Raw genomic sequence first — 25,458 nt, 5'->3', positions numbered from 1 at the left:
TTAATAAAATTTCTACTTTTTCAAAAATCATTTGCTAACAGGATTTAGCAGAGTGAAAAAGAGTATTGACTTGTAAATTAAAGGTTTCTTGTTCGAGTGGTCATATGATATCGAATTTGATTTTTTGTAGATATGATATTTGAATAAATATTACAAAATAGACAATTAGTAAAATACAATACGGAGTGGGCTCTATGTATATATATATATATATTTTTTTACATTTTGTCAGTGAATTTGATTGCCATGTGTGAGTTAAGAGATATTTGACATCCCATACGTAAGAGCAAAATTTGGAAGGAAAAAAAAAAAGGTGAACAAATTGCATATAATTATAAACGTTATTGTATATATGTCATTGATTTCTTAAATCATGGATCGATGACATGCATTACACAAGTACGTGAATATGACCACCAAAATAAAAGAGCATATATCATCAGCTAAGCACTCATGATAATTAGTTTAATTTAATTTTTTGCATGCCTCGCTTCTGAAGTTTTATTCATACAAATACTGCGAGGAATCAACTACTTCAAGCATTGAGCGCATGCATCTCCAGATCTACTAATACATAATTGTCCAACTAATTAAACACACACTGCATGCACATATGCAGACTTGTGGCCTTAATCAGTTAGTTAATTAGTTTTGAGGTTGTGCATCAACAGCCTCATTAGCATGGTTGCAGCACCTTACGCACTCTCTTCCATTGTAACTGCGCCTGCAGCAACCATAGTAGCAACGCCCTCCTCCTCCTCCATATCCACCGCGTCCCGGGTTGCCACCGTATCCCCCACGACCGGGATCTCCCTGGTACCCTCCACCATATTTAGCATCACCTACATTGGGATTTGTAGCTTCCTCCGCAGCTGCAGGTCATGTAGTAAAACGTGCATTTAACAAAAAGATCATGGAGATTAAATGCCTCAAATATTTGTAATAAGTAAGTACTTCGCTTTATTTGAACAAATAAATTTTGGTGACTCTAGCATTATTGTTAAGGAAAAGTGAAGCAAATTAAGCTCACCATTTGCGGCCACTTCGGAGGAGATGAGAAGGACAATGGCAAGTAAAAGACCACAGTAAATGAAAGCCTTGGAACCCATTTTACTTCAATTATTCAAAGAGAGACTAGAGTGCTTTGGAAAGGAGGACCATGCCTCTATTTATAGGGAGAGATTGAGAGAGAGATAAAGGGAAGTGCATGTATCTATATGTCTATAAGATAACCTCACGCCCGACAGGGCCACACCAGCAGAGTCTAGTTGGGGGTTGAAGAATTGCCTTCCAATGGATTAAATTTAAAAGCATATATATCATTACTTAGTTGTCATTGCTTCTGTATCCATTTTCATAATATTATACTTACAATGAAAAAAGAAATCCAAGTTTTAACCTAGTCTAATTCTAACTCATTGTCTTACTCGATCATCTCTCACCACTTGGATTAACTCTATAAACCAAATGTGGCGGCAAATTAATATCAAAGCCAATTACTATAAATCAAGATATACAGAAACAAATATGACCAGACGGGTTTATTGCAGAATTGGTATAACAAATTCCCATGATTCATAGGTTAGAATTCATAGGTTTCAATGTTTTGGATGTTTGGGAGGAAGGAAGAAAGCACAGAAATCAAAATGAATAAGAGAACGTTGCTTTGTAAGAAAGCTGAATATCTATTCATATCATCTTACTGTTCATATGTATTCGTATATGAGAGAGAAGTGAGCTACTTCTCTAACTGATTTACACAGAAATTAAATCATAGCCTTTGATTCTATCACCCTATGAGATGATTACATATGTCTTAATCTGAAAATTATATCCTAGGCCACCTGAACTATGATCCAACGGCTCACATTATAACCATAAAATAGAACATATGAAATAAAATTCAAAACTTTGATTTTTAGCTCCAAGGATTTCAGCTGAAGGGTTACACATCAACAGATATATCTAATTGCATTACATTGATGAACCAAATTTTTCTTGGGAGCGTCATGAGTGACGTAAATTGAATCGGATTCCTATCAAATGTCATTTACTCTTGTGAGGGCTCAGGTCTCCATGCAAAATTATACGCATGGAGTTTTGCAGTGAGTCAGAAAGAAGATCATGGAAGCATGGGGCTCATTTTCACCCATACAGGCCAGTTATGTATAGGCAGCTTGCATTAATTGCTCTACAGTGTCCTAGTCAAATAGATACGCAGTGTTGTTAATTCACGCTTTAAAATATATAGAAAGTAGATTTCATTTCAAGCCCAAGTTTATAAGTTTAAGTTTCTAATGTGGAACTTTTTTATGTTCATAATCTCTTAGCATATGTCGATGTGATTATTACATCAAGAATTTATTCCTCATATTATTTCAACGATACAATATTAATTATCATCGTCTTTTAGAAAATATCCTTTTCAAAATATTCTACTTCTTCGAGCTTTTTCTAGAACTCTCGTTCTTGTTGGCCTCATATAATTGAAGTTGCAAATATAGCTATAATTTGCTACATCTCTCTCTCTCTCTCTCTCTCTCTCTCAGCTTTGTTTCCATTTTTTTATTGTCCCATAAGAATAACACACAGTAAATGCAAAATCTGTGTGTTTCGCACCGAAAGTTTACCTTTGCCCAATGCGTCCGACCTGCAGACTTTGTGCAGTCAATAGTCAATGTATTCTGAGTTCTGACTTTCTTTCCACGCTGAACTGGGTAGGCCAATTGGATTTGAAATGTGTGGGTACGCACCATTTCTTCCACCCACTGGATTGACCACAACAGTTTCTAACTGGACAATTGAGGCACATGTATGATGAAGCAAATTTGACATATAAGGTGATGAATTAGCTTTTATATGGCAACATGGCAACATAAAATAATATTTGTACTTGGTTCTCTAATTTTACTTTCAGTGTTCTGGCTAAATTGATGCCCGATATTAGACCGTTAGAAATTCTCAGAGGATCTTGTAATTTTTTGTTAGAAAAATAAAATTAACAATAGCATTTTCTAGTGGCCACAACACCTAGGATTTTTTTTCTTTTCTTTTTTGGGTCATAGAACGACTCCCAAATTCTATAGTGAGGATGCTATATATGACTTCTCATGTGAACTACTAAACATTTTGGAACAATCACTGTTGGCCTTTCTTTTCTTTTCAGCATGTAAAGTCGGTTTGGGTATTAACTAACATAAAACCCGTGGATTGGAGAAACGATGGGCCAAAAGAGCAATATTTGTCCCCCATGCATGCGTCTATAAATACCCTCAATACCAATTTGTTCCCCATCTTAATCAAAAGCTTAACTTTCTTGTGATCAAAACTCAAGCTAGCTTAAGAGAAAATGAGCGTAGAGGTATTGGATGGTGCCACAATTGTCAACTTTGTGGAGGATGAAGAGGCTTTCAACCTTGCGGTACATCATCGTTTTGGTAATCTTGACACTAACCATGATGGTATACTTTCTTATGCAGAGATGCTGAAGGAGCTTCAGTCTCTGAGGGTCTTCGAGACACACTATGGCATTGATGTGAAGCCAGACCCAGAAGAGATTGCTCATGTCTATGACTCTCTGTTCGTGCAGTTTGATCATGACTCAAATGGGGCCGTTGATTTGGAAGAGTTCAAGGCTGAAACCAAGCGTATGATGCTTGCTATGGCCAATGGGATGGGGTTCTTGCCAGTTCAAATGGTTTTGGAAGAAGATGGATTCCTGAAGAAAGCTGTGGAAAGAGAGTCCACCAAAATTAAGCAGCTGCTTAATTAAGCTCATTACTAGATTGTACTTGTCTACTTGATACTTTTAAGAGCCTTATGTGTATTGTTCATTTTTATGTTTGATTTCCTTTTTGCTAATGAAAAGTAAAATTCACTGTAATTCTTTGGATTTTATGACATGAATTCTGAGTGTAAAAGTTTCATACCATGAGACAATTTTCTACTCATTTTTACAAAAATTTCTCCCTGAAATCTTTCATTCTATCTTTTACTATGTACATCTAATCATAAGTTTCAAGATTTCTACCAACAGTTACAAAAACAAACACATCTCGGGAGCTGGAACGAAGGAGAGAATGTCTTCACCGAACAACTCAAACAACGATACCAGGAGATGCCCAGAATTTAAGTCATCCTTCCAAACCTGAGTGAGCAGAGCTGATTTCTTTAGAGACCGACCAGCAGCCCTGTCCCTTCTACTTCTGCTGTTTGAAACGCCCTCATTAGGCATCTGCCCAGTAGATGATGGGGGGCCTGCATCAGTATCCCCTGAAGGGGCTGGAGTTGCTGTTTCTACTTCCATGTGAGACGGTGAAGAATTAGTTGGCGCTATACCCGTAGGCCCGTCAGTTGCAATTTTCTTCAGGGGTGGTTGCTCTTCCATGTGCTCCACACTTCCCTTGCGTTTATCTTGATGATGCATAGGAGAATCAGAGTTAAGATTTTATCTAAATAATAACCTTGAAAACTAAGGATTCTTCACCCTATTGGACAATCAACCTCATTTATCAGCTTTTCAAATACATCAAAGGGGTGTTTGTTTCCTTCATTATGCCAAAAGTCTAGTACATATAAGAGCAGAATCTCACACAAAAAAGGATTGCAGGTGGGAAGGGAAAACAAAAACTCTTTCTTGCACCCATGGTTCTGGCGTGTTACAATTGGAACGCATGTTTGTAACACATACAACATGCAACGTAAAGGTGCCCAACCCATATATATGATAGTACTAGTGCTTCTTGTATACCCACTCGAGTAGTATAATCTAAATTCTATTGCCAGACATTTACAAATTATTCCAGTAATTTAGTTGATTAGCAAATGCAATTCAGAGTTTTGCAGCTCGCTTGATTTTGATGTGCCGCATGCAATAGGCATGCAGTGAAAGAGGAGCCAAAACCCACATACATGCTATAGTTCTATGTTTGTTTAATCAAATTAAGCAGTATAGTCTATTCTACTGGAAAGCAGTTAACAAATCATTCAACCAATCTACATCATTAGGAAATGAGATTTATTATAAACCAAGCATACATTAGCACTCATCGAAAGTCTTACTTGGCATAGTAATGACTCTTTGACTGGTCCTCCAGAAAGATTTGGGTGCTGGAGATGGCAAAAGTGGGAACATCTTGAGCCTATCATATATGCATTGACCTGCTGCATTCTGGAATAAGCATACTCTCATTAGCAAGCCTTTCTTAAGATTTTTCCAACGATATATAAAGGTATGAAAAGAGACTCACCAACAGGGCTCCATAAACACGCCAAGCTTCATGCCTCTTCATCTCATTCTTTTGCTTGTCAAGAAGCAGCTCTGGTTCAAGAAGTCGCAGATATGACTCCAGATTTGGCAGCACAAGAAGGCGAACCTGCATTGGAAAAAAATCACAAACGGCTAAAAATCCTTACAGTAAGTAAAAATAAAGGATGCATATTTCCCACAAAACACATATCCCTCAAGAAAGATGTAGGTTTCTAGTGAAACAAAGATTCAGAAATCACCATAGCCTAGAAGAGAGAGGAGAGAGAGGAAAGGGGGGGAGGGGTGTTAAATGGACTCTAGCAGAATAAAAGTTCAGATGTATTGAGGAATTTATCTCTAGTTTTCTAGATGTGTTTTAATATAATATCTTTACTTATCTAAAGGTAGTCATTAGCAAAAGAGAAAAAATATTGCAAATATCTTCCATTCCATCGTTATTCACCTTCTAGGAATCAGAATGATGACTAAAAAAGATAACCAGGGAGCCAGCTAGCTTCATTTAACATTAATTATCTTTTCTCATGAATGGAAATAAATGATAGAACGGGGAAAGAAGAACCTTATGGGAAGAACCAAGAGGATATTACTACAAGTTGAACTCATAGTCCAAAACATGCCCTGGATAATTGTAAATTAATTTCTTAGTTGCAAGGTGCATGAGGTATTACCACACTGGGGCCTAAAGCAGCTAAACCTTGAATTGCACCATAGTGTTGAGTCAATGTCCGCTTTGGGTCCAAAAATGCATTGACCAAAGTTTTTGTAAGACGGGACTGGAGAGTGTTATAGACATGCCCAAACCTGCAACAGTTCAGAAACTTCAATTCCATAGGTAAGATGTCAAATTCACACCCAAAATCTGAATGGAAAACAGAGATCCACCTCCATCGTATCTGGAGCAATATTTTCAAAACAACAATTTTACTTGGTAGTTTGATAGCATCGACCGTGTTACAGTGTTAACAGAAACAAGTGTTCTATTCTAACAATATAACGTAGAGAAAAAAAAAACCAAAGATTAACTAGAATCTTAACAGAATGTGCACTTCATATACAGAAGGCTGCCTAACAAACCAAAATCACGAAAGAGTGGAACTGGGTCTGACCAAGTTCAAGTCACAAGAGAAGACTAGGAGATGCCAACTGAAAGATAAGCATGCATGCAGGTAAACAGAAATTTAAATACAAGCAAAATAACAAGCCTAACCTTTTGCAGATTGAAGCAACCAGGTTCGCAGTGAAGTCCCTAAGTTCCCAATGGTTGTCAGCAAACCTATTGCCTAACCTTTTCGCAACAAGGCAAGTGACCACAGATGGCATCAATTGGTGTAGCTGACCCAAAAAACAAAAGGAAAGGAAAAAAGAGAGGTGTCAGAGTACAACTGCCATATAAATAACACATTTGATCTTAACTACCATCTTACATGCTTTAGCCCCATGATAAAAAAAGGGAGTCCAGATAAGGGAACCACTCAATATAAATAGGATGAGTTTGAAGAAGATAAACAATGATTACCAATCCATGCATACAGAAATATGAATGTGCAAATTTTGTTCATTAACTAGAAAGGAACTGAAAAAAGACAAGAAGAAGGTAAGGAAAAAGTATAGGTGATATCTTTTGAAGGTCAGTCCAACAAGTTAACAGGGTTGCATCCACCATAACATATGTTTAGAGATACTACCATCAGCCTCCCCAAGTGTCAATCCAGGAAAAGACCGAATTCAACTTAGACATGATTGTATAGATGTTCACGTAACCATATAAAATACATGAATAGACATTAACTTACAAGAGGCTCTCCAAGGAAATGAAGGAAACAAAGAAGAAAGAAACACTTACATAAGGTTCTATGTGCATGTGAGGATTCTGGAGAAGACTCCGAACAACTCGCATTAAAGCAAATAGAAGTGGATAATCATTCAAACCACGAGAAACCTGATATTAATTAAGAACAGTTGGTATAAGTAACAAATGGCTATATATCACACTCTTGTAGTAGCTATCGGCAATAATTTCAAGATTTCTCACCTCATCAGCTATAAAGCATGTGAAATAAGGAACTAATGGATGAAGTCCCGAATCAGTGGCCAAACTCACTAATGCTTCTTTAAAAATAACCAAATCGGACCTACTCACAACAAGCTCAGTGATTTTATCAAAATATAGCTGCAAAGGCAACAAAAAGAAAGAACATGTAAACAAGATGCAAAATGAAGAAATACCAAAATATAAGAGCAGACAGTGAAATATTACCTGAAGTTCCCTAGACAATATGTGCTTAACTGGTAATTTAATGTCAACGGGAACTCCATCATCCTTCTGTTCATACTTTTTACTATCAGGAGGAGCTGCAAGTACTACAGACAAAGAACAAAAGAACACAAGTTAGATTACAAACCTGGGCTAACAAAAGCAGAAAAGTTGAAAATTAAGTTTATTCCAGTTCCCCATAATATATTCAAAAAGAATTATCACTGAATAACAGATTCATTTCACCATACATTTTACATAAATTAAATTCCAGCAGACAAAACAAAGAATGTGGCATACGCTGCAGACCACGTTTCATGCTACATACAACGTCAAACCTTAGATAGTGCCATATACCCCATAGAATGCTTTGTTTTACCAAAGCTAATTCCCAGAATGACAGAGGTTCAACCTTTTCATACTCTGGAACAACTACAACTCCTAAATTGGAAGTTTGATTTGCGAGCAACAATTATTTGTACAATCTATATATTAGAGACAAACCTTCTACAGGAGCATTTTCTGGAATTGCAGGTTGTACACCTTCTATAGCTAGCCAGTGACAAACAATTCCAGTATCAAGTGGCGCTTTTGGTAAAGGAGCTTCAATCACCTATAGTCAAACAGAAATATGGGACATTAAAAGGCAACATACAAAATCAAGTAGAAAGTGTAATCAGATTACTCAGTAATTCTTACATCTTTAAATTCAACATCCTTGTCGTCGATGTAAAACAAGTCCCTATGTCCAATAGCTCTTTTGAACCGCAAAGGACCCCCAGAAACATAACCATATATTGGCTGGTGAGTAGTAGAATAAGCAAAATGAGATTCAAAAGAATAAACAAAACAACCATGTTAATTTAATTATCTGCAACACTCACTCACCTCAACGTTTCTTAAGTTGAGTGCGCCATCAACATCATCAGCTGTCAATCTAGTTCTCCTCGAGTGACGCATGCATTTAATAGCCTCCTGCACTTTCATTACAACCAAATTATACTGGATCTTCCAATGTCTCAATTCACCAAAAATAACTAACTGCACTATCTCCTTTAACTTAAACAAGCTCCTTAGAAGCACAGACCTATTAAGCAAAACAAAAGCAACCTAATTTAGACTATGTCATCACTAGCATAATTACTAGTCTATTATTCATTCTCAATCTTACCACATAAACAAGCAACCCAAATTCCCAAATTACAACTTACTAGTACAACCGCAAATGATTGAAAACAACAATGGCAAAACAAACCCATATCATAAATATGGCAAAACAAGTCAAGAATTACCTGCATAACCTCACGCAGGCGATATTCGACATCGGGAGCGAGAGCGAGAGCAACATCTGGAGACAAGTTGTTGATCCCAATGCTTTGTGCAATTACTTCAACATTCTCTTTAGGCACAATGCTCATTCTCGAAGCACCTCCTGACCTCCGTCCCAACAATTTCTCTTGGAAATGGCAAATAGAGACAAGTATGCTATACCCAATAAAGAAAAGATTCAACTTGTTAAGTCAAAATGCAAACTTTATGTCTCTTGCTATGTAAAACAATATGCAAAAATAATCCAGAACATTATTTCTTACCCCTCAAACTTTCTGGGCAAACAAGCAAAACCCTAATACACAAAAGTGAAACCTCGGCGTGAGCACAGTGCTTGCGCGCTTCGTTCGTTCACTCAGAAAAGAGAATTTCAGACAGAGAAAAAACATCAGATAAAAATCCGGGTTGGGTTAACAAGTCAAATATTCGGGTCGGGTCGGGTCGGGTCTAAAACTGTAGTTCATGCCTTCAACTGAGGTGGTTGTGTTATTATTATTTGTCTGTATGATTGGTCTAATCTAATCTAAACTTTATTTGTTTTTCATAATTTTTTTTAATGAAAATTTGTTTTTAGTAATTAAAATACAACATCATTTGATAATTAAAGGTTGATGAAAAGTTGGGATGATTTTGTTTTTGTGTCCCATGGAACTATTATTGCTAGGCTAAAACTTTATGCTAGAAAAGTAACATGTCAGTCCCATAGTGAAGTGGTGGTCTCTAGTGTAGAGCATGTGCCAATCTCTATTTATAATCAAACAATCTTAATGGCATCAAAAAGTGATAGAAGAATTCAAGATCAACCATGCCAAAAACTGGCTGCTCGGGATCACCGGATTGAATTGATGAGAATGGATTTCATATCTTGAAAGAGTCAACGGCTGCCATGGATCTATGTTTTGTTGGATTCTAGTGATTATGGTGACCTTAAATTATTAATTTAATCCAAAAAAGAGATATTCGAACTTGAATGCAAGAGGAACGGACTCATTGTGGTGGCCAATTGGCATACAAGGTTGCAAAGACTTGACGGTGTAAATAAATTGACCCAACTTGGCAAGTAACACGAATCTGTCCCCTCCTAGTAGTACATCTGTCTAAGTTACTTCGAACTTTTATCTCACACAAAAGAAAGAAAAGAAAAAAGGAAAAAGCTAATGCTTTTTTTTTTCCCCCACTTAGCAGAACAACAAGTAAGGAACTAAATTCCAACAGATTAGGTGTGTATTAATATTTTACCTCTTTCTGAGCATCTCAAGCATTAAGAAAATTAAAAAAACCAGTCTAAAGTTATTGGCATGATTTTCATGCAGAAAAAAAAAAAACAGCATTGGCATCTTACAATGAGCCAGCAGAGGGCAGAAGAAGTAACCAGAAAGGAAGACATAACCCAAATAGCAAGAAAGCTTTATGAGGCCAATGTGCTGCTAGCCATGTGCAAAAAGTAGATGCAAAAGAAAAAACACCATGCCCTCATCATGTCAATTCTTTCTATCTAATCTTCACTTTTCTGGCTTCTATTATTTTTGTGATTAAAGTCCAGATCCAGCTCTAAAGCCTTCAGTACTCTGCAGATCTTCTGACTTAGTTCTATCTAACATGCGCTTTTCCTCTAATTAAAATGTACTAGTTTCTCCTGTGAAGCTTAGTGTGGTTACTATAATTGAGTGAAAATGTCAGTACAATTATCAACTTTTTCCTGAAGCATATATGTTAACCTCAGCTCCTCTGGATGGTTTCCAACAGAATTGGCAACAGTCTCTTTTGAGCATCTTCTTCTTTGGGATTCCTCAGTTGAGATGGGTATCAATGGAGGTTTGGTCAGGAGTGTCTTTTCAAGGAATAGGTCTTTGGGAACTCATGAGAGCAATGTAAGTCCAATTATATATGTTTATTCATATAATTCAACCCCCTACTGTATCTTATGCTGTATATAAATTATATCATTTGTTTATTTTTCTTCTATGGCATAGGTAAGGAGCAATATGACAGAAAGGAGAAGATGGAGCTCTGTTAGATCATACTTATGTGGGGATGAATATAATTCAGTCCTTGCAGAAAATGATTCATCTTCAGTTAAGAGCTCTGTGGTTACTCCCACACAGCTCAATTCAGTCCTTGTAGAGGACGATTCTTCTTCGGTTAAGAGCTCTGAGGCTACTGTTACACAACCGATGCCAGAAGACTTAACAGACAAGGATGGCATCAAAAGAGAAGTAACTAAGGAAGATATCGAAATGGCAAAGAAGGAATTTTCGGTCTCAAAAACTATGTCTGAAGAGCAAGCAGCAACCATCATCCAGTTAGCATTTAGAGGCTTTCTGGTAACTCCATTCAAAATTATCATCTTGTAGAATTAACTTTTAATGTCCACATAAATTTCAAGATAAAGTATTTAAAGATCTTTGATAGAAATAATTAGCATGCTCATGCACAAGGATTTATGTTATAATTCAACTTAGACAGAAAACTCAGTCATCTCAAAATTGTTTTTAAAATACAGTATTCATTGATAACTTTGTGAAAAATCTGCTTTACTGCACTGGAAATTGTGGCTAATAATCATTAGACTGCTTGGACTTTCAGACTAGGTGTCAAAATGAAGGAATTAAATCAAAGAATGGTAAGCAGGAGCTTATTGTAGGACCAGAAAGTCTAAGTACGGAGTCTCTGGGCACATCAGTTGAAGTTCAAACGGGAAATTCTGTGGATGTTTACTCAATTCAAGAAGAAAATGTGGCTGCTCACCACCGGATGCAACAGAAAGCTAGAACTCAGGAACTAAAGCTGAAGGTAGATCAGAAACAACTCTACCTTTTAGTTGTTAGAATTACATAATGTTAACAAATGTGGTAGAAGGAGAACCAGCTGAAACCTTTAGTTTCCGGATGTATTGTTTCTGCTCATGAAAACTAATTAAGCACATTTAGCATTAACGGCTTCATCATAGCCTTGTTGGTCATGCATTTGTACTCCACATGGAATATAGGACATTTCATGTGCAGGGTGGGATTAGTTGTTGGTAGGTTTTGTAATCCAAAGGACCAGTTATGTAAACAAAACGCACAACAAAGTGAATTCTAGCGTCTAAGTTATTTATATACGTACCGATATCGAATCACATACAATCCTTAAGATTTGCTGAAATTTACAGGAAGAATGGGATGATAGCACGGTGAGTAGCAACATATCAAAAATGAGGATTCAGAACAGACTGGAAGCAACAACCAGGCGTGAGAGAGCACTGGCTTATGCCTTTTCACAACAGGTACATATGAAATTCATTCCTGAAAGAGGTCCTAGACTCGTGTTACGATTGTCGAATATTTAACTTTCCTATTTGTTTGTAGCTAAGGATCTGTTCAAAGAAAAGACACACCACATCTGATGGCACAGAACAGAACATGGGATGGAGCTGGCTGGAACGGTGGATGGCAACCCGCCCTCCTGAAATCTCCTCAGTCGAAAGTCATATGAGCAATCATGTTGAGCCAATTAACAGCAACCAAAGATTTGTGTTCGGAAAGAGATTGTTCGATGGGGCAGGTGAAGAAAAAGAGAGCTGCGGATCTAATGAAGTGAATGTCCTATTTGATAGCTTCCCAGTAACAACAGCAGAAGAGAAAGATGGCTATGGTCCAACTCAAAACAGGTTTAAGGCTACAAGAAGCGTATCAAGGCGAAAATCTGTGCCAAGCTATGAGTGTGGGAAAGAGTATTCCAAGGTAAGCGTATGCCTCAGTTGAGCATAATCTAAACTGAGCTTCTGACAAGAAATTACCTCAATGGTTGCAAAATGCAAACACCAAACCTTTGGTGTTCTACCTTCTTACTGGATTTGCTTGCATAATGTCTTTTCTAGAAGAACAAAATTACTAAGTTCCAGCACTCAATGATTGTGGCTTCCACATTGGTACAGGTAAGCAAGAAGGATTGTTCAAGGGAGGCTGAAAAAGATAAAGAGCACAACCCGAAGAACACAGGAAGAATCAAGTACAAAAATGCTTCATTTTAAGGATTATAAATTTCCGATTATAATCTTAATCTGCCCCTGTTAAAGTAAATAAGGTTATTTCTTACTGCTTACCATGCACCTTGTATGAGGATTCAAATGGTGTCATTGATTTCCCATGTAGACGTTTACGAACAAATCTCCATCTTATTTAGTTTAGAAGTGGAACCTAAGCTAGAATTCCCAAAAATCCATGCTTGTAAAGGAGTTGATCTATGAATATATAAGTTGATGCTTGGTATCTCATGGGCAATAACTTATCTGAGACCCAGATTCAAAACAAGGGCAACTATAAGAACCTCAACCTCCAAGGGCCCAACTAAGTCCTAGTGAATCCAAAGCACAAATACTCCAATGAATTAGGTAAAAGGAAGCAAAATAAGGCAATCCAAAGCATCAATACTCAGATGAATTAGGTAAAACGGGGCAAAATAGGAAGAGAATGGAAAGAAGCACCATGATCGAAGCAGTCATTAAATGAAGGAAAAAAAAAAACACAAACATAACAGATGTATTAATAATAACAGATGTTACATGGAACATGACCAATTCCCCATCTGGAAATACAAAACCACATAAAGAGCCAACTGCCAATCCAAGTTTGACTTATATTAGTGCCAATTAACCGCGAACAGGTAAAGGTAAAATATAACTTCCAAATAGAGTTGATCCTGGAACCTCTATATCTTATCAATATCTTCATCCTCAAACTCAATATAGTCATCAGCACCACCTTCTTCCTCGTCTTCAAGACCCCCGGCAATACCCTCATTAAGACGTGTGTTCTCTGGAAGCTCTCCATATGCCTTCAGAAGCCTAGCCTCATCAGGCATGTACTTGAGGATCACATCAGCTTTGTCGTCCTGATAGTCACGAAGACCAACAAGAATGATATCACCGGCTGCAATCCAAACCTTCTTGTGCATCTTACCACGGATGTGACAAAGTCGCTTCGTCCCATCAATGCACATGGCTTCACAGCGACCGTTACCCAGCATACGAAGCACTTGGGCATACTCCTGTCCATCTTCCTTAAACACAAGTTCACGCTTTTCATCATCGGCTTCATTCTTACCTCTCTTCCTGTTCTTTCCTCCCTTTCCCTTGTTCTTCGGCATGATTACTTTTTGTGCTTCTGCAACCAAAGTCAGATAGTCAAATTTGAAGATTAACCAATTGTATAAGTTGATAAATTACTTAACTAAACACAAAAATTTCACGATTTACTGCAGACTCAAAATTCATGAAAGCATATTTTGAACGGGAAGAAACAAACAATAAAGTAAATAAACTCCATCCCCAAAAGAACTAAGCCCGATTCTGTGTTGGCTACAACTACAAATTCGCCTTTTCACCATTAAGGAACAACTCAAACAATTTTCAGTTCCATCAATAAGTTTTCAGGAGATATGAAAAAAAAATCAAATTTTGCAAATTTCTAAATATTGTGTCCCTAATCTAACTACTGAATAAGCTGCAGTTACCACTGAAAAATTAAAAAACAAGAATAAAAAGTTATCCCCACCTAATAGAATCGCTTAGAAACTTTAATTTTCTTAAGATAACAGTGAATAAATATCAAATTCCAGTACAGAATAGATCCTAGGTCTCAACAACTTGAAGTACCAGTTCTTTCGATTTTGGGGAATTAAAAAAAGTTCAAAATTTAATCATTCGTATATAAACTTAATTTCAAGGAAGAAAATCCATCAAAATTTGGGGGAAAAGAGGAAAAAAATTGCACCGGAAACTTAGCCCTAATATAAAACATGTGGAAACTTTCGGAATAGCAAATTTCTGAAATTCAACACCAGTATATATAAGATCAAATTCTCAAAAGGATTCAACGTACAGCTCTAGCAATTTACAGGGAAATTATGACAGAAGCAAACCCTAGAATCAATAACAATCGCAGAAGAACAATTATTGAATCAACAATCAAGTTAAATTTGCTTTAAAATTTGAACAAAGAAGAAGGTAGAAGAATACCTCTCTTTAGAGGAAAGGTGAAACTTGCAAAGTTCGAAGGAGGAGCACAACCTGAAAAATCAGAGCTTTGGAATGAATCAAAAGCCCTAGCAAGTTGCTCGTTTTGTACCTCAAAGGTCAAGTCGGTTCAAGATAGGCCGGGTCAAACTAAACTTACTTCGACGACATATTTGGGTTGGATTTAAATTGTCCAATCATTGGAGTCTACGGACTTATGGGCCTAAGTTTTCTATTTATCTCTCACCAAAAATATATATATATATATATATTTGGCTTAAATGTATATACATTTTCACATTGGCTAACGGATACAAAAACAAAGGATCAAATTGACCAAACTGATAACAACTAAAGTGGCCGATGAAGTAAAATACAGGGACTATTTTGACATTTAAGCCTATATATTTTGCATATACGGGTTAGCCCAATTGGCCAAGACATACGTGCTGCTGCCGTGCCAGCCCATTACACCAAGTTCCATCCCCTTCTCCATACAGTAAAGTAGTTTAGAAAAAAAAAAAATTCTGAAAAAAAAAACATCGGCCCCATCTCATATTGCTTGGCCTAAGTTTTCCATCCAAGCTTTATGGGTTTTGATCACTTTATGATTTCCCTTTTTAATTTTTTGTTTCTGCGGAATTTCTTGGCAAACCAGAGTTTTCATATATTCCAAACGTCATCACAAAACACAGATTATTTGACTTTATTTTACACATGTATGACAATGAAGTCATCGCAACCACAAATTGCAATCCCTGCAGAGAACTTACACACCCATGCTCACAAATGAAATACAAATGAGTCCCAGAAACTACAGCAAGAATCAATATGAAGGGGGCCCTTCATAAAATAAATCACATATGAAGAAAAACAAACCCCAAAAAATAAAGAAGAAAAAAATCACAAATCTGAGCCCGTTATGTCCCGGGTCAAAAAAATCCCAACTGGATATGACCTGTGTATTCTTGTTTTCATTCTTGGAACCTTTTCCCCAGGTAAGTTGTCAGGATCATTCTTTTTCGCGCTTGTCGTTGATTTCTCAGTCACGCTTGGCTCTTTTGTGTCAGCAAGGAATTGTAGGCCCTGAAGTATTGTTGGAAGTTGGAACATGTCACAAGTAAATAAAAACAGCATTATGTAGAAAGCAGAAGAAAATGAGGCTGCAGATACCTTGAGTGATTTATCCTCAAAAGCCATTGTTGAATGCTTTCCTAGCTTAGCAGAGACATTCTGCCAATACACAACTAAGATAACTTAGTAACTGAATGAGGAGAAAGACAATGAGTCCATGACAATGTAGACACAAAGGAAGCTAATCTCATTGACTAACCAGATAGAAATCTCATCTAACTCATTTAATAGTCAGTTTTCAAATGAACACACAGAGAATATCTGACCTGAAATGGTTTAGTATCCAACCCATCTTTGAAGCCTTCTGCTACTTGGCATAGATACCATAGACCTGAGTTGGTGGCATCCTGTATTATGAAAAAGGGCGCAAATCAGTCATTACAGAAGCATAAAGAAATTAGATAATGCACAAGGTTTTTGAGGTGATGGCATAACCAAAAATATAACCTGTTTGCTCTCAATAAGCTCAACCTTCCCTTCCTGTTTAGGCAATCAACAAATACAACATAAGTAATCCGATAAGCTTATAGCATGCCAGACTAAAATAAAAGATATGCATAAAAGACAGAATTATCAACTCACCAACCCAGCGACCATTTGATGAATTAATTCAACATCAAACCCAATTTGAGAAAGGTTTGATTTCACCTCATTCACCTGTATGCAAATGAAATGGAAAATGAATATCAACATAGATAGTACTTATTAGGATGTCATCAGCATTATCTCCTTACACTGAATTACTAATTGCTTCCCAAAGTTCAAATGGCACTATGATGCTGGTGCTATGAGAGGAATTTTATTTGTAAAGATGTACCACAAAAGAGACACTGAATGGAAGGTAAATGAATCTCCTATTTGCCCTAATGATTATGATTCAGCCAAGGAAGAGGAATTGGAAGTGCAAAACACATCAATCCTAGTTCAATAATAAGATCCCCTAATCTTGAGTATACAGCATCTGCTTATTTATGTTAAAGTATGTAAATACATTGTACCATACATCATTTGCAATAAGCTCACTTATTTCCTTCTGCTCCTCCATCTTCCAATCCAAGTTTTCCAGCTTCTTTGTCAGATGCCTTTTTGTAGACTGCAAAAACGAGACAGCAGTGTCCCGCATACCCTTTTAAGGACTATCATCTAGAAAAGACGACCACACAATGGGCAACGAATCTGACTTACAGACAATGTTTCATGGACATGCTCTAATTGTTTGGACACAGTTGCAACAGCATTTGCCATATTGTGCTTTGTTACATACATTACATCAGATAATGACCAGCCCTGCACAATATCACAAACATACCCATACATCAGCAATAATACAAATCCTCACAAGTGCAGAACTTAATAGAATGTGTTTGTGTGACCGCAAATTTTCAGCGTTCAGTCATAGGTAGAATTACCTTCCACCACATGTAACAATAGCCCATTGCACCAAGTGCAGCAGCTGGAACTAAATATGAAGCATAATTCCCTGTGCTGACATGAAATGTGTGAGCTTATCTCTATGATTAAGATTTAACAAAATCTTGCACATAATAGAAATTAACTCCTGATGTGGAAAAAATATTAACCATATTCCCAAAGGAAATAAATTGGTGGTTTCTGAATAATTCATACAAACTCTAATTTAAAAAACACACAAAACTGATTACTAAGGCCTCTGAAGAAATGTTTATACCACTGGAGGCAGAGTTCTCCTTGAAGATGGTTACAGGGCCAGATAAGGTTAACTCCCTGATTTCTCGAGCCAATTGTTGAATCTGAAAGTAAAGACACATATAATATAAGTATACAAACTGTGCAAAGAGATTGTGTCTACGAGGATAAGATAACTACAGTTATGGGGTAAACAGTTAAAAAAAAACAAAATTATAACAGTATCGTAACCTAACCTAGGACCTCCACCTTCAACTTCACCTTCACCCTCTAAAGAGCTCAAAAATAAAGATAAACAAAAAGCAGCTTCTCCTTTTTTATAAAATAATTTTTTCGCTTCAAATAGATGCCAATACTGATTGAGCCATCATACATTAATATAAATACTTTTCAAACTGAAACTAAATTAAACTTTGACCATTTGCCAATTTTTTATGACGACAAAACATCAGTACACAGTATCTCTTGCAAACTTTGAATCTTTTTAAGTCTAAAGACCTAATTGAATTCAAGAAGTTGCAATACCTGATCTCTGATAAGTGCACCATCATATTTCTCTGACAAAATCTCAGCTTCGTTTACACCCTTCAACAACTCATGAAGCTGTGCAATAAGATCAGATAATCGCCCGCTCCTCAAAATGATAGAACCGGTCAAGCCTAAATTGCAAAAGGGAACAAAAGTATTGATAGTTAGAGGACAATAGTGATAAATGGAAAGGAGCAAAGAACTAGATACAAACTGTGTTTCATAAACCATGGTACCATACAGTACTTTTGCAATGCCAATGACAAAAAGTACTTCAATGCTTTTTCTGTTTCTTTGCTGTTGACTCTTATTATATACCTATTTTTCCTTTCTTTCCTATTAAAATTTCTCATTAAAAAAAACAGGAATTATACTTTCGAAGCACTAGGATCATTCCTTATGAAATGAACAAGAACCCACTTAGTAATTAACAACCCCAGAAGAATAAGAAAAATGGCTAAACTCCAAATCTGTGTCCAACAGCCCCAGCCGCCAATAGACAAGCTGCTCTGAATTATCATTCAGTTAACAAACTAAATTGCTATTTATACAAGCAACACGCCTAGGCAGCTACAAAAACCCAAAGTAAGAATATAAGGTTCATATGCTAAGATAACCCAGTTGCTGTTTTCATTGAAATTTCAAGAATTTTCAAGAATTTAAATCACTGGAAAATAAAGTGAGCAAAGATGACGATGATGATGATAAGAGGTAACAAAAGGGTAAAGAGGAACCAAGAAATATATTAAGTTTTTAGAAACCTCACCTGCTCCAACGAGGACGAGCACCTTGGAGGTTGAAACCCCAGCAGCCTGTAATGCCATTTTTCTTGGCCTCCCTTCTTCCCCAGAAAGATCCAATTTTTCACTCAACGACAGCTTAAAACTTACTGACCGACCAAGGAAAATATATAGAAGTTTGGGGGTTTTCTCGACATTTCCACCAAAAGTTTTTTCTCAGTTAGTTAAAGCCGTGCGTTTTTCCATTTTCTCCTTGTGCCATGGCCAAAATCGTTCATCTTTTTTTCTCTTGCCCAGAGACCTCAATGGCACCACCAACCATTGTCTTGCTTCTCATAGCTTCATTCTTCATTTCAACGCAGACCAATCTCCAAGTCCAAGCCACAGACGACGCCTTCACATCCATAGTCATATCCCAAAAGGGTCTTGATTTTCTCAAGGACTTGCTCATAACCAAGGCTGTTTCTTCCATAATCCCACTGCAACTGCCCCAAATTTCGAAATCCACGAGGATCCCATTTCTGGGAAATGTTAATATGGTGCTCTCCAACATCACAATCTACGGAATCGATGTTGGTTCCTCGTATTTCAAGCTGGGAGATGATGGAATTGCCATTATTGCTTCAGGGACCACATGCAATCTGAGCATGAGTTGGTATTATTCCTATAGTACCTGGATTGCACCTGTAGTTGTTTCAGATGAAGGTCGTGCCTCTATTCAGGTATTGCTTTGATTGATTCTGGGTTCATTTTACGCTCTTTCTTTTCTTCATTTTTTTCCGGGGGTTTAATTTCTGCAAATCAATAGGTGAAAAATGATCTTTAAGATAGTTTTTGATATATGCAATTGGGTTTTAGATGATAAGGATGCTTATATGAAAATTAAGTTGCTTCATTGTGCGGCATGCTCGAATGGAGTTAGTGGTAGATAAGAACATAGTCGCCTGCGTATGATTGCACTTGGCGCTATTATTGTTGTATAGCTTGTGCACCCCCATTTTCACATAAAGGTGGTGCTTTTGTTTACATAATAAGTTCGAGCATTAGAGTGACCCGTTCAGGGAGGCTAGTGAGAGAGTGATCCTTGTATTTTATAGATGTGATTGCTTTACTTTCTTTTTCTTGTTATTTTGTTTCTTAAAATGTATTGGACTTTGAGAAAGATATGTTTTTGTGTGTGTACACATATTTATTGATCTGATATCATCCAACTTTTATTTATCAAAACTGAATTTCATCCAAATAATGTTGGCTTTTGGGAAGGAACTGGATTGCTGTATTATTTGTGTTTGGCATCACGGATATCATTAGTATAATAGTTACTGGATTTTATAGATATAGCTATGACATGGAAATTTGCTCGCTTTTTTGATCATTTTAACGAATTTGGGTTTCTCTTTGGAAATTGAAGTACATGCGCTTTGCATATCGTTGAACCTTATCCGTTTCAAGTGTGTTTCTGTTCATTTTGTGTCCTTTAACAAAGGAAGTTTGATGAATGCTGCTTCTGCTTAAGGTTGAAGGCTTGGAAGTTGGGCTCACATTAGGCTTGGGGATACAAGATGGAACTTTAAAGCTTACCCTCAAGGATTGTGGTTGTTACGTTAAAGATATTTCCATAAAACTGGATGGAGGAGCCTCTTGGCTTTATCAAGGGTATGCAAATTTTCTATTTGCTGTGGAGAAGTGTTTGCACTTGTAATTTCTGTTCCCCTTCTTTCTTTGCGTCAGGTTTTTATTATATGTATCTAGAGGCTAGCAGTTTATATCTTGTATCTCTCTCTCTCTCTCTCTCTCTCTCTCTCTCTCTCTGCATGACTTGTGCACCTTTTAGTCGAAGAGAAGGATCAGCATTTTGATTTTCCTTCTGTGAATAATCCATTTCCTTTTCTTCCTTTAGGATGATTAATGCATTTGAAGAGCAAATAGGATCTGCAGTGGAAACTTCTGTCACCAAGAAACTCAAAGATGGGATTGTAAAGCTTGATTCACTTCTGCAAGCTCTTCCAAAGGAGATGCCATTGGATGATAATACTTCTTTGAATGTCACTTTTGTGAATGACCCAGTATTGAGTAATTCTTCCATAGGGTTTGAGATTAATGGTTTATTTGCGAGAAGAAATGCCTCAGTCTCTAAGTACCACAATAAGGATTCACATGCATTAGTTTCCTGCTCAGATTCATCTAAAATGCTTGGAATTTCACTGGATGAGGCTGTGTTCAACTCTGTAGGAGACGCATATTTTAATGTAAGTCTGGGAAATATTCGTGGAGTTTCTTAGAATTGTGTCTCTAAAGTATTAATCATTGCATAATATCCTTCTTGCCTGCATGATGTTTTATTACTATTAATAAAGACAGTGTCTATCTTTGGGCAGGCAGAATTTATGCAATGGATTGTGGATAAAATACCAGATCAGTCTTTTTTGAACACTGCTGGATGGAGATTTATTGTTCCCCAGCTATACAAGAAATATCCAAACCATGATATGGACTTGAATGTTTCCTTATCTTCTCCTCCAGTCGTGAGGATCTCAGAGCATAATATTGATGCTACCATATACGCAGACCTGATCATTGATGTATTGGAAGAAAACAGAGTAATACCAGTGGCTTGCATCTCATTGGTAAGTTTATCGATGGAAGATTTGATTAGTTATATCATGTGATAATCTTTACTTTTCACTCGAAATAATTTGTGTTATTTATGCATGATAATCATGTTTGTCATCTTACAACAAATAATAAGAAATATTTTATGTTCTTTCAGGTCATTCGTGCATCAGGTTCAGTTAAAATCTCAGGCAATAACCTTGCTGGTAGCATAAAAGTGAATGACTTTTCAATGTCATTGAAGTGGAGTAATATTGGCAATCTTCGCTTGTATCTAATTCAGGTACTCTTGCTTTATAAAAGCTTCCTCAAACTAAAATTTAGGTCTTGCATTAATTTTAAACTAAACGCTTGATATGTCTTGCATTGCAGCCAGTGATGTGGACAATTATTCAGACTGTTTTCCTGCCATATGTGAACTCACACCTCGGAAAGGGATTCCCCTTACCAATCATTCACGGCTTCACGCTTCAAAACGCTGAACTAGTCTGCTCAAGTTCAAGAATTATGGTCTGCAGCGATGTAATTTATAGCGCGGCATCACGCTCACAGAATCTTAATTGGCTTCTGCACAGCTTTGTCTAAGTACATACATAAAACATGGCTTTGTCTTTGCTTATGAGGGTTCGAAGCATCAACTTCCCCTCTTTGTACCATAAAGTTCAGTGTTCATATGTAAAGTTCAGATGCAAGAACAACCCTTCTGCTAGTTGAATTGTGAGAAATTGTGACCTAACTTCTTGAACGATGAAACAACACCAATGTACATATTGTAGTTAAATGTCCATTCCCCCCAATGCAATTTTACCGCTAATTTATTGCAAATTACTTGCTCTGTTTTATAATTGATAGGGTTTGTTTCACTTTCCATTTGATTCAAAGCATGGTGTGCCTAAACAAAGGTCTCCTTTTCCCAGTTTAATGTCGTCAAAACGTATCGTTTTATTCTCTTTGGTTGCAAACTGCAAACCCGCCATGCAACAGCCAAAACGCAGCGTTCAGCGTCTTCTCCCTCCTAAATTAGATAAAGTTCCCCAAAAATATCTATACTTTCACTCGGACCAACAAAATCCACTCTCGCTGGGAGAAAAACCTCTCTAAAGCCCTCTCTCAGTCTCTCTTGTTCTCTTCTCTCCTTGGTTTGCTATCTTATGAGCTACTCTCTCAACTCAAATCCCCAATAAATATGCAAATCTTTCTGACAATTTCACCCTCCAAAGCCCCTCTAATTTTCCCATTCCACCCACCCATTCCAAAGACGCCAAAAACCCAGAGAACTTCGCTGAAAACTCTTTCCAAACCTGTAAATTCTCTTAAAGGGTCGCCTCTTTTACCGGCATTCGGCCGAGCAATCGAGGATGACGAGTACCGGCTAGCCCGGTCACAGGTTCTCCGGAAAGGTGTGGACTTGGAAGGCTATTCCATTGAGGGTCTTTCAATTGGTGGCCATGAGACTTGCATTATCATCCCAGAGTTCAAGTGCGCTTTCGACATCGGCAGGTGCCCCTCCAGGGCCATTCATCAGAACTTTGTTTTCATCACTCATGCTCATCTTGATCATATTGTGAGCTCCTCTTGCTCTCCTCTGTTGGGTGCCCATAATTGGTTTGCTTCAGTATGCCCACAGTTGCCATTGTTAATAGCTTTTTAGCTTCGTTCAAGTTTATAAGTCAATAATTGTGAAAATACTGTATTATTGAGCATTGTCGTTCTTTAATTTTTTTAATTTTTTTTTTTTAAAGTTTGAAATTTGCTATTTTAAGTTGTCTAAGTTATAAGGTTGGTGTAAAAGCAGTTTTGGTGTGATGACTAGCTGTGTGCAAAATTGCTTGAATTTAATTTTCTCACATTCTGAGCTATTTACTTCATTTGGAAGTTAAAATGTTGGTATATGCTTAAACTGCTTTTATTGTTTCAGGGTGGGCTGCCAATGTATGTAGCCAGCCGTGGTTTGTACAACTTAAAACCTCCAACAGTATTTGTGCCTCCTTGTATCAAAGAGGATGTGGAGAAGCTAATAGACATTCACCAGACCATGGGTCACGTGGAATTGAACCTTGATTTGGTTGCATTGGATGTGGGTATGTAGTGCTGGTTTAGTGGGCTTATTTATATCTCTTCATGCCAGAAATGATGTTGCAATTTTGGATTCAGGTGAGACATATGAAATGCGGAACAACCTTGTTGTCCGGCCATTTAGGACTGATCATGCTATACCCAGCCAGGTGGGCCATTTAGGATTCGTTATTTGCATTCTGCCTGATTTTGAAATTTGATTATAGTTTTTAGAGATGCCATAGAAATCATTAGTGATTGTAAAATTCTACTCTCATAATGGCGTTAAAATTCTACTCTCATAATGCCTTTGTTCCCCTTAGCTGATGTGGCAAGTCTTGGGAGCATATCCCCACAGGCCTGTTTGTTATTGTTGTTGCTTGCTAATGTATGATGATCTAGTAGCATTCCTCTACTTCTCTTTTTCTTTTCAGGGTTATGTTATTTACTCGGTTAGAAAAAAGCTGAAGAAACAGTACATGCATCTAAAAGGGAAACAGATTGAGAAATTGAAGAAGTCTGGTGTGGAGGTTTGTATTAGCTGCAGAATAGTTTTTTTTTTCATCTTCAATGAACCGATATTGATTTTGAACTTTCCTTTTTAGATTACAGATGTTATATTGTCACCAGAGGTGGCCTTCACAGGGGATACAACATCAGACTATATGCTGGATCCACGCAATGCTGATGCCTTGAGGGCAAAGGTTCTTATAACTGAGGTGTGTAGAAAAATTATCCTTTTAGGAGTGCTGTTTGTTAGATTGGAAAATAGAAATATAGTCATATACTTGCAGTAGGGTGTAAACACTGCATATAGTTCTTCAACATTAAACACTTCATTAAGTTGTTGTTCTAAGTAGCTGTTTTTTTTTGTCTTACATTCAGATATTTTGTCGCAAATTCTATGTCTAAATGGCATTTGTCTAGGCATTGAAAAAGCTCAGCATTGTGGTAGAGTGATATGTTCAAAATGTTTTAATGGTGTTTATTGAGTGTTGCATAATTTGGTGAAAAATCAGCTCTGATGGGTGAGATCTTTGACAGGCAACTTTTCTGGATGAAGGGTGCAGCATTGAGCATGCACGACAACATGGTCATACTCATATAGACGAGGCATGTGAAAATTTGGTTTCTAAAATTGTTTCTGACTTTTAGATAGTTCTCTCTTCATTAACCAATGACAATATTGCATCTTACATAAACTGTGATTTTAAATTTAATCTGTGTTACAAATGCAGATCATTGAAAACGCCCAATGGATTAGAAATAAGTCAGTTCTGTTGACCCATTTCTCCTCCCGCTACCATTTAGAGGTATTACTTATCTGAACCAAGCCTTGTCTTTGTTTCTGATACTAACATCTAATAATCCTGTGGTAGCTTATGTCGTGTTGTTGCATAAGAATATCATTTAGGAAATCGTATGTCCATTGATCATCTGTTTGTTTCAGAAATTAGTCAATGAACGGTTCTCCTTCAATTGCAGGACATTCGTCAAGCTGTATCAAAGTTGCAGTCTAAGCTCTCGGCAAAAGTGGTGCCTCTTACAGAGGGTTTCAAATCTATGCACGCTTAGATTCATAAAGTTTTGGGCTCATTTTGTCCAGCATTAGCATATGTAATATGTATAGAGAGAGAGAGAGAGAGAGAGAGAGAGAGATATATATATATATATATATATATATATATATATGTAATCAATTTTCAGTAGATCAATTGTAGGCTGTTGTTTGAGTTAGCATTGGTAGGCTGTGGGTGGTGGTGGAATATAACAATGATATTATCAATACAACATGGATTAACGTAATTCTAGACATTAGGTCATTCTAAGAGCCTCGTATTTCCTGAAATCAGGACTGCCTACTCAGTGCCCT

General features: G+C 37.0%; 8 protein-coding genes across 11 annotated transcripts; 4 read left to right on the top strand and 4 right to left on the bottom strand.

Moving 5' to 3' along the window:
* Positions 1-329: 329 nt before the first annotated feature.
* LOC103329187 (glycine-rich protein-like) lies at positions 330-1,203 on the bottom strand. Its single transcript, XM_008231616.3, has 2 exons — positions 1,031-1,203; positions 330-872 (listed from the first exon to the last, which is right to left on the bottom strand). The coding sequence occupies exons 1-2, from the start codon at positions 1,107-1,109 to the stop codon at positions 646-648; spliced, it is 306 nt and encodes a 101-aa protein (XP_008229838.2). The 5' UTR covers positions 1,110-1,203; the 3' UTR covers positions 330-645.
* A 2,088-nt stretch (positions 1,204-3,291) lies between these two features.
* LOC148918221 (uncharacterized) lies at positions 3,292-3,883 on the top strand. The gene has a single exon (XM_089050324.1). The coding sequence runs from the start codon at positions 3,350-3,352 to the stop codon at positions 3,770-3,772; it is 423 nt and encodes a 140-aa protein (XP_088906450.1). The 5' UTR covers positions 3,292-3,349; the 3' UTR covers positions 3,773-3,883.
* TAFII59 (TATA BOX ASSOCIATED FACTOR II 59) lies at positions 3,874-9,254 on the bottom strand. Its single transcript, XM_008231614.3, has 13 exons — positions 9,116-9,254; positions 8,816-9,008; positions 8,412-8,498; positions 8,223-8,324; positions 8,028-8,136; positions 7,527-7,630; positions 7,302-7,439; positions 7,113-7,208; positions 6,477-6,601; positions 5,938-6,070; positions 5,250-5,375; positions 5,062-5,170; positions 3,874-4,413 (listed from the first exon to the last, which is right to left on the bottom strand). The coding sequence occupies exons 2-13, from the start codon at positions 8,939-8,941 to the stop codon at positions 4,037-4,039; spliced, it is 1,632 nt and encodes a 543-aa protein (XP_008229836.1). The 5' UTR covers positions 8,942-9,008; positions 9,116-9,254; the 3' UTR covers positions 3,874-4,036.
* Positions 9,255-10,251: 997 nt separating this feature from the next.
* Positions 10,252-13,110, top strand: IQD33 (IQ-domain 33). The gene is made up of 7 exons (XM_089050182.1): positions 10,252-10,475; positions 10,599-10,723; positions 10,826-11,176; positions 11,439-11,645; positions 12,007-12,120; positions 12,203-12,577; positions 12,772-13,110. Exons 2-7 carry the CDS (start codon positions 10,652-10,654, stop codon positions 12,865-12,867), a joined length of 1,215 nt encoding a protein of 404 aa, XP_088906308.1. The 5' UTR covers positions 10,252-10,475; positions 10,599-10,651; the 3' UTR covers positions 12,868-13,110.
* A 246-nt stretch (positions 13,111-13,356) lies between these two features.
* On the bottom strand, positions 13,357-15,013 carry LOC103329184 (eukaryotic translation initiation factor 1A). Its single transcript, XM_008231613.3, has 2 exons — positions 14,854-15,013; positions 13,357-13,999 (listed from the first exon to the last, which is right to left on the bottom strand). The coding sequence occupies exon 2, from the start codon at positions 13,980-13,982 to the stop codon at positions 13,545-13,547; it is 438 nt and encodes a 145-aa protein (XP_008229835.1). The 5' UTR covers positions 13,983-13,999; positions 14,854-15,013; the 3' UTR covers positions 13,357-13,544.
* A 479-nt stretch (positions 15,014-15,492) lies between these two features.
* On the bottom strand, positions 15,493-19,099 carry LOC103329183 (golgin family A protein (DUF1664)). The gene is made up of 11 exons (XM_008231612.2): positions 18,944-19,099; positions 18,175-18,308; positions 17,672-17,753; positions 17,394-17,464; positions 17,170-17,271; positions 16,988-17,077; positions 16,567-16,641; positions 16,432-16,464; positions 16,251-16,331; positions 16,024-16,083; positions 15,493-15,936 (listed from the first exon to the last, which is right to left on the bottom strand). The coding sequence occupies exons 1-11, from the start codon at positions 18,999-19,001 to the stop codon at positions 15,754-15,756; spliced, it is 969 nt and encodes a 322-aa protein (XP_008229834.2). The 5' UTR covers positions 19,002-19,099; the 3' UTR covers positions 15,493-15,753.
* Positions 19,100-19,162: 63 nt separating this feature from the next.
* On the top strand, positions 19,163-22,355 carry LOC103329182 (lipid-binding serum glycoprotein family protein). The gene is made up of 6 exons (XM_008231611.3): positions 19,163-19,639; positions 20,434-20,573; positions 20,818-21,166; positions 21,296-21,544; positions 21,688-21,813; positions 21,903-22,355. Exons 1-6 carry the CDS (start codon positions 19,178-19,180, stop codon positions 22,113-22,115), a joined length of 1,539 nt encoding a protein of 512 aa, XP_008229833.2. The 5' UTR covers positions 19,163-19,177; the 3' UTR covers positions 22,116-22,355.
* A 212-nt stretch (positions 22,356-22,567) lies between these two features.
* On the top strand, positions 22,568-25,391 carry CPZ (Metallo-hydrolase/oxidoreductase superfamily protein). 4 transcript variants are annotated; one of them, XM_089050183.1, is made up of 8 exons: positions 22,568-23,145; positions 23,449-23,611; positions 23,685-23,755; positions 24,020-24,115; positions 24,191-24,304; positions 24,630-24,698; positions 24,824-24,898; positions 25,036-25,391. In XM_089050183.1, the coding sequence occupies exons 1-8, from the start codon at positions 22,717-22,719 to the stop codon at positions 25,195-25,197; spliced, it is 1,179 nt and encodes a 392-aa protein (XP_088906309.1). In that variant the 5' UTR covers positions 22,568-22,716; the 3' UTR covers positions 25,198-25,391. The 4 variants fall into 4 exon arrangements, with proteins under 4 accessions (XP_088906309.1, XP_016649332.1, XP_088906310.1 ...); XM_016793846.2 differs by having other exon boundaries at positions 22,569-23,094; XM_089050184.1 differs by having other exon boundaries at positions 22,569-23,145; positions 25,071-25,391.
* The last annotated feature ends 67 nt before the right edge of the window (positions 25,392-25,458 follow it).

Source organism: Prunus mume, linkage group LG4 (assembly GCF_029339155.1).
Source record: "Prunus mume cultivar Tortuosa linkage group LG4, ASM2933915v1, whole genome shotgun sequence".
NCBI classification, from domain to species: Eukaryota; Viridiplantae; Streptophyta; class Magnoliopsida; order Rosales; family Rosaceae; genus Prunus; species Prunus mume.
Note: the sequence above shows the minus strand (reverse complement) of the source record. Positions and strands in the feature narration are given on the sequence as shown.

Bases quoted from the DNA above. Each gene is read 5' to 3' on its own strand.
- LOC103329187 (XM_008231616.3), bottom strand. From the start codon at position 1,109: ATGGGTTCCAAGGCTTTCATTTACTGTGGTCTTTTACTTGCCATTGTC. The intron at 873-1,030 runs GTGAGCTTAATT...CATGACCTGCAG, and splicing joins CTCCGAAGTGGCCGCAAATG to CTGCGGAGGAAGCTACAAAT.
- LOC148918221 (XM_089050324.1), top strand. From the start codon at position 3,350: ATGAGCGTAGAGGTATTGGATGGTGCCACAATTGTCAACTTTGTGGAG.
- TAFII59 (XM_008231614.3), bottom strand. From the start codon at position 8,941: ATGAGCATTGTGCCTAAAGAGAATGTTGAAGTAATTGCACAAAGCATT. The intron at 8,499-8,815 runs GTAATTCTTGAC...ATGAAAGTGCAG, and splicing joins GCCTGCGTGAGGTTATGCAG to GAGGCTATTAAATGCATGCG. The intron at 4,414-5,061 runs GTAAGACTTTCG...TGCATCATCAAG, and splicing joins AAGAGTCATTACTATGCCAA to ATAAACGCAAGGGAAGTGTG.
- IQD33 (XM_089050182.1), top strand. From the start codon at position 10,652: ATGGGTATCAATGGAGGTTTGGTCAGGAGTGTCTTTTCAAGGAATAGG. The intron at 11,177-11,438 runs GTAACTCCATTC...TTGGACTTTCAG, and splicing joins TAGCATTTAGAGGCTTTCTG to ACTAGGTGTCAAAATGAAGG. The intron at 12,578-12,771 runs GTAAGCGTATGC...ACATTGGTACAG, and splicing joins GTGGGAAAGAGTATTCCAAG to GTAAGCAAGAAGGATTGTTC.
- LOC103329184 (XM_008231613.3), bottom strand. From the start codon at position 13,982: ATGCCGAAGAACAAGGGAAAGGGAGGAAAGAACAGGAAGAGAGGTAAG.
- LOC103329183 (XM_008231612.2), bottom strand. From the start codon at position 19,001: ATGGCATTACAGGCTGCTGGGGTTTCAACCTCCAAGGTGCTCGTCCTC. The intron at 16,465-16,566 runs GTGAGTTGATAA...TTGCCTAAACAG, and splicing joins ATCAAATGGTCGCTGGGTTG to GAAGGGAAGGTTGAGCTTAT. The intron at 16,084-16,250 runs GTCAGATATTCT...GTGTATTGGCAG, and splicing joins TGGATACTAAACCATTTCAG to AATGTCTCTGCTAAGCTAGG.
- LOC103329182 (XM_008231611.3), top strand. From the start codon at position 19,178: ATGGCCAAAATCGTTCATCTTTTTTTCTCTTGCCCAGAGACCTCAATG. The intron at 20,574-20,817 runs GTATGCAAATTT...TTCTTCCTTTAG, and splicing joins GCCTCTTGGCTTTATCAAGG to GATGATTAATGCATTTGAAG. The intron at 21,167-21,295 runs GTAAGTCTGGGA...ATCTTTGGGCAG, and splicing joins TAGGAGACGCATATTTTAAT to GCAGAATTTATGCAATGGAT.
- CPZ (XM_089050183.1), top strand. From the start codon at position 22,717: ATGCAAATCTTTCTGACAATTTCACCCTCCAAAGCCCCTCTAATTTTC. The intron at 24,116-24,190 runs GTTTGTATTAGC...TTTCCTTTTTAG, and splicing joins TGAAGAAGTCTGGTGTGGAG to ATTACAGATGTTATATTGTC. The intron at 24,305-24,629 runs GTGTGTAGAAAA...GATCTTTGACAG, and splicing joins CAAAGGTTCTTATAACTGAG to GCAACTTTTCTGGATGAAGG.